Raw genomic sequence first — 6,000 nt, 5'->3', positions numbered from 1 at the left:
CTGGGAGAGCGGGGGGGCGGCGCGAGGCCGGGGGCGGGGCGGAGCGGGTGGGGCCGAGCTCGGGCTGTCGGGATGCTGCGTCTCTAGAGACGGGAGGTTGGCAACCATTGCCCTCCTCCCAGCCCGGGACTCTCATGCCTTCTAATTCTTGTCCTTTTCTGAATACCGCAGTGGCATCTTTCTTACTTTGTCCATTCTCCGGGCTCGCGATCTTCCTTCCAGAGCCATGTCAGAAGGAGTTGACTTGATTGATATATACGCTGACGAGGAGTTCAACCAGGTGAGGGGTCATCAGGAGCTTTGGGATTTTCCTCAAAATCATCTAAGGAATCATCTGAGGAATCACTTCCAGTAAACTTGCAGTGGTTTCGAGCTGCGCCAGTCGAATTTTTCCCCAGTAGAGACTAAAAACTACTTACCATTCCGCTTTATGCTAACTTGAACCTCCAGGCTTAATTTTAAAAGCTTTGATTTAAGAGCATATAAAAATCAGGTGTAATAGAATGGTGAATCAACCTGTGGAACTTGGAAGCCCAGAGTTGGATGTCAGTCTCCTCAAGGACTAACCCCTTAAAAATCAGATTTGCTTGCTACAGTATTCATGAAGACAATGTTGATACCTGAGTTTTTTTTTGTGATTCTCTTAGACTGCAGCCAGAGAAATTGTAGTCCCCTTCCCCATTACAGTGCAAAATCACAGTAGAAAAGATACTTTAACATTTAGTTTCAGCTTCATTCCAATTGTTTTAAGTTTTACTTTTTAAGTAGCTTGACTTGATAAAGTCCATCGGCATTGAGAAGTCCATATACGTTTTTGTGTAATAAATTTTGTTGGTGAATCTTATTATTTCTAGGAGGAAAACGGTAAAGGTGTTGCTCAAACTAGTTAAAAAGCATATATAGACTTACTCACATACCCTAAGTTGGGTATGTTGGTCTTTTTAAGTTTTTATTATATCAGGGAACATTGTGCAAAGATTTCCCTTGAAGCAGTAATCTTCGATGGCAGTTCAGCTTTGCAATCTTGAGGTCAGATCTCAAGAATTTTCCGAAGTCTCTCCTTAAAACTTACTAATATCTAGCCTGGGTTATTTTCAGCACCATTCTACTTAGGTAAGCTGGTTCTCCCCACTGGCATCTTCTAGTGGTTATACAAAAGTACTTGGAAAGAGCATGAAAAGAATGGACTAGAGAAGGAAGGTGCCCTGGTTGGCCCCTGATTTTGATATGAGGCAACAGAAGAGGCTGATAACATGTCATTTTTTTTTTCTTTTGCTTGGTATAAACTTACATTAAGAAAAAAAGTTTTTGATGTATTATGGTTTTCTAACATGGAAATTTTAAAGTATACACAAAAGTAGAATAGTATAATGACCTTGTACCCATTATACAGCTTCACCAATTATACTTTTTTTTTTTCCCCTGAAAGATGACTGGTAAGGAGATCTTAACCCTTGATTTGGTGTTGTCAGCACCACGCTCTCCCAAGTGAGCTAACCAGACATCCCTATATAGGGATCCGAACCCGTGGCTTTGGTGTTATCAGCACCACACTCACCCAAGTGAGCCATGGGCCAGCCCTCAACTGTACTTTTCAATAGCAGTTTTTGCTTGTCTCCCCTGGTAAACTGGAGTCATCCCTATATGGCTGCTGATTATTTTAAATACATGAGAAAAAATTTATAATTAGAAGGCTTCCTTAGTTCTCTGTTACTAATGAAACGCCTTTTTTCCCTTTCATTCCTTATCTGTGGGTTGATAACAATGCTGCTGATTCACTTTGGGAAATAGGCAGAATGGGGTTCTTGACCACAGGCCGCATTTGGTCTAAGAAAATGGGATTTCATAATTTTTTAAGCAATATAACTGGTAGAACATACACAGGACACAAGCCTTGTCCAATTGGTAACTGCTTTGTCAGGGTAGAAATTATTGGCCTCAACAATTTGTTCTCTGGTCTCTTTAACTTAAAAAAAGACTTTTTAATGGGTCTGAGACAGGCCAAAGATAGTATGTGGACTCCAGTAGTCATTTATACCAGACAGGCAATATTTGATGCTGGGCAAGTTGAAGAAAGTGTAGATTTTGAGTGTCTTATGTCTTGTGGAAAGTGGGAGAAGGGGCACTTTTTCCCCTATACAAATGAGTTAATTTTTGGCAAAGCTAGTTGTAGTGTAATCTGGAAGCTGCTAAAAAAAAAAAAAACGGTAAAAACTGTCTGGCTAGGATTGTTAGAAAGCTGGCTTAGGCTAAAGGCAGCCAGTACAAGTTGTGTTTTAGAATGTTTTGAGAATGCTATTGATTGGCCCCAAACTGGCCCATACACAAGAACCCTCTCATGGACTTTTCTCCCAAAGGAAAATTAACAGTTTCTAGATGGAACCCTATGGTACCTCCTCCCTCATCTCTTACAACATGTGCTGCAAAAGGCTTCTTTTTTTTTTTTTTTTTTTTGACTGATAAGGGGATCCCAACCCTCGGCACGGTGTGGTCCACACCACACTCAGCCAGTGAGCGCACCAGCCATCCCTATATAGGATCCGAACCCGCGGCCTGGGTGCTACTAACGCCGCACTCTCCCGAGTGAGCCACGAGGCTGGCCCTGCAAAAGGCTTTTTTTGCAGAGCTACTTTTATTCCTTTTACATTGGGAGACCTGGGGTTCACAGTTGCTCTCTTGGGCTGGAGAGAGGAACTCTGGAAAGGTGACTGAGAGCTGCCATTCTGCTGAGTATTTAGACTTTTTTTCTCGTGCTGAGACAGGCTTTGCACAGAATGCCCAGTTCTCTTCCTTGCTTCCGTCAACCAGTATTTATTGAGCTACTTTTTGCTAAGTACTGTGCCAGGGCTAGTGAGGTAAAAGGGAGAAAAATGGATCCTGTACTCAAAACAGGTTGCAATACTGATGGGTAAGGGTGATGGACAGTGTCTACGCAGATAACAAGTACAGTGACAGGGAAGGAGGGTGTGAGGTGAGAACTGTGGAATGGTCATTATAAAGCCAAAAACTTTGATTGAGTCCTGGTTACAATTAAAATAAACAATGGTATCAAGATAGTTGCTTGGAGAAAAACAAATCCTAGGCTAGGTACTTCCCTCAGTCAGATAACAGGAAGAAGGGGCTGAAGGGCAGGAACTTTGAGCATACAGGTGGGGAATATCTAATTTAAATTCAAAATCATGCAAGTTCTCTAGTGTACTAAGAAGCAAGAAATTTCATGAGATAGTCACAGTTCTTTCTTTGCTATTGAACACAAACTTCTTCCTAAGGTATTTATTCAGTATTAAATACATCTTTCCTGTTTAATATTCCTGGACTGAAACTTTTTTTTTTTGTCTTTTTTCGTGTCCGGCAACGGATCGCAACCCTCAGTGTCGCGCCCGGACCGGGACCGGCACGGGATCGCAACCCTCGGTGTTGCTCCCTCACCTCGCTCAGCCAGTGAGCGGAAACCGGTCTGTATGTGGGATCCGAACCCTCGGCGGGAGCGCCGCCGCACTCTCAAGCGGCGCACTGTAGCAGTGCGCCACCGGGCCGGCCCCTGGACTGAAACTTTCACCAGTGGATGGAAGACATTGTGCTTTTCATTTAATTTGTAGAATTAGGTTTTGCTTTAACCTAATCCATCACTGCATAAATCACTAACTTTGGTAATCAGAAAAATCTCAGACCCTTATCTGTTTTGGTGTCTTACTGGATGAACAAGTAAAATAAATTGGTGATGCTAGGAGATTTAAATCCAAACACAACTTGGTACCTTTTTCTTCAGTAGAACCCTCAACAGGCCTGCCTTGTGAAGTTCCCACCAACTTCTTTGAACTGAGGCTCTATGGCCCAGAGAAACATTTGAATCTTGTGACAATTTTGCATTCATTGAATCCTTTTGTTTATCTTAAAGTGGTATTCCATACACCACGGTCCTCCAGGATTGATTCTATCCTTTTTTTTTTTAAAGATGACTGGTAAGGGGATCTTAACCCTTGACTTGGTGGTGTCAGCACCACACCCTCCCAAGTAAGCCACGGGCCTGCCCTGATTCTATCTTATTCTTTAAGGGATCTTGAAAGAATAGATTGGTTGCCAAAGTTTATAGTATGAAGGATTTCCTGGTGATGCCTGTGGTCTCTGAGCTGTTTGAATCTGCATGTTTGTTCACTACCCAGTTTTCAGTGATAATAGTTGTTTTATAACATTTAGACATACATCTTTGAATCAAAGATACTGCATGGAAAAAATCCCGATTTGGTTTCTTTGACTATCCAAGAGAGTGTGTTTCTTTACTCCCTTACGTCCCATTTGAAAGTTTTTAAGAAAAACCACTTTGGGGCCGACCCCGTGGTGCACTTGGGAGAGTGTGGCGCTGGGAGCGCAGCGACGCTCCTGCCATGGGTTCGGATCCTATATAGGACTGGCCGGTGCACTCACTGGCTGGGCGCGGTGTGGGTGACACCACACCAAGGGTTGCGATCCCCTTACCCGTCACGAAAAAAGACAAAAAAAAAAAAAAGAAAAAGAAAAACCACTTTGGTGTGAAGTAGTGCTCTCTAAGGGTTAGAGCATTGGATAGGATCAAGTGACTATAAGTCAGTTCTCTACCTTGAACCACAAGGGCAAATCAAAGGGGGTGGGTGGTGAGTAGATAAGTGATTTGCCTTGAGTTGGGATATTTTGGGACATAAAGGAAATATTTTATGCAGATTATTTACAGAAAAAAAGTCACGTTATTAGCCCTAGCTGACCACACTTTACACAGTTTATTATCAGCTCTGTACTCTCCAGTGTTAGCTTCTCTCCCATTCTTCACAGTAAGTTACCCTTTTTTACACAAGATCCTTATGTATTGGCCTGACTTTGCAGAACAGTCTTCCTGTGCTTATTTGCCTCACTTCTTCCATTTTTTGTTTTTAAGTTGCCCCTAAAAAATTTAATCTCTATTGCCATTCTCTAATATTTTTATGAGGCTTAAGTCCTTTTCCTGTGGGGTTTCTTAGAGTATTTGTAATATTGAAAGTATTTACATGTTTTAGGAAGTAAAATGCTTTCTCCTTCACTCTCAGAACAAGAATACAAGATTATTATCTTAATGTGTATCTTCTTCCACTTTACTTGAGATGGAATGAGTAAAAGATTGTTTCCAAAGGTTTATGATGGAATGAAGATGACAAAAGAACTAAGAGTAAATTTTATACTGAGTCTCTCCTTTCTAGTTTCACTTCAGGATCAGTGGTTCTTGTGATAGTTTGGAGGGAAAAAGTATTGGAGCCTCCTGTCCTGAGTTAGAGGAACTTAACTGTTTCTTTAGGAACTGGACAAGTTAGGTGCCTCCTTTATTCCCTCTTTGGAAAGATAACAACATGAATGAACTTTAGTTTCCCTAAAACACTTTGAACTTTTTTTTTTTTTTTTTTTGTCCTTTTTGAGACCGGCTGCACCAAGCTCAGCCAGTGAGCGCACCGGCCATCCCTATATAGGACCTGAACCCGTGGCGGGAGCGCTGCTGCGCTCCCAGCGCCGCACTCTCCTGAGTGCGCCACGGGCTCGGCCCCACTTTGAACTTCTCACTGTCATTTTGGCAGCATCATCTTTGGCACTGTTTGAATATTTTGAAATATTACCTGAAAAAAATGCTTGTGTCTTATTTTGGCTCCTACACAGGTTTAAAAAAAAAGAAAAGTCTTGTGTGATCACTTAAAAAGATTTCTCTGAGATAATTACATTGTGAAATCTGAAACATTAAAGTTCCTTTTAGTAGTTCTTGTGGTAGGGGGTTTGGTTTATAGTTATATAGGTACATATATATTACATAGGTATATTTTGCACATCTTCTAGAATACACGTTCATCTTGTAAATGCTTACTATGACACAGCTTATGATAAAGGTGCTTGTTTCTGTTTTTTTGACCCTTATATTTTAGAGGACTTTCACTGTTTTTGTATATAATTGAACATGTTTGGTATTGCTCAAAGATGTCTTCTGTGTATATCATCATAGTGTATTGG

General features: G+C 41.4%; 1 protein-coding gene across 3 annotated transcripts in view; it reads left to right on the top strand.

The window, feature by feature from the left end:
• Positions 1–6,000, top strand: part of CPSF7 (cleavage and polyadenylation specific factor 7, 59kDa) — a 24,051-nt gene that overhangs the window by 846 nt on the left and 17,205 nt on the right. For 2 of the 3 annotated variants that reach the window (XM_008575783.1, XM_008575784.1), the window contains exon 2: positions 172–280. In XM_008575783.1, the coding sequence (XP_008574005.1) occupies positions 227–280 (54 nt within the window). In that variant the 5' untranslated portion in view covers positions 172–226. Of the gene's footprint in view, positions 1–171; positions 281–6,000 lie in introns of those variants that run through there. The other variant, XM_008575785.1, reaches the window with a different exon arrangement.

The sequence above is a fragment of the Galeopterus variegatus genome, unplaced genomic scaffold, assembly GCF_000696425.1.
Source record: "Galeopterus variegatus unplaced genomic scaffold, G_variegatus-3.0.2 Scaffold1239, whole genome shotgun sequence".
Taxonomy (NCBI): domain Eukaryota; kingdom Metazoa; phylum Chordata; class Mammalia; order Dermoptera; family Cynocephalidae; genus Galeopterus; species Galeopterus variegatus.
This window is presented reverse-complemented; position numbering and strand designations above follow the sequence as displayed.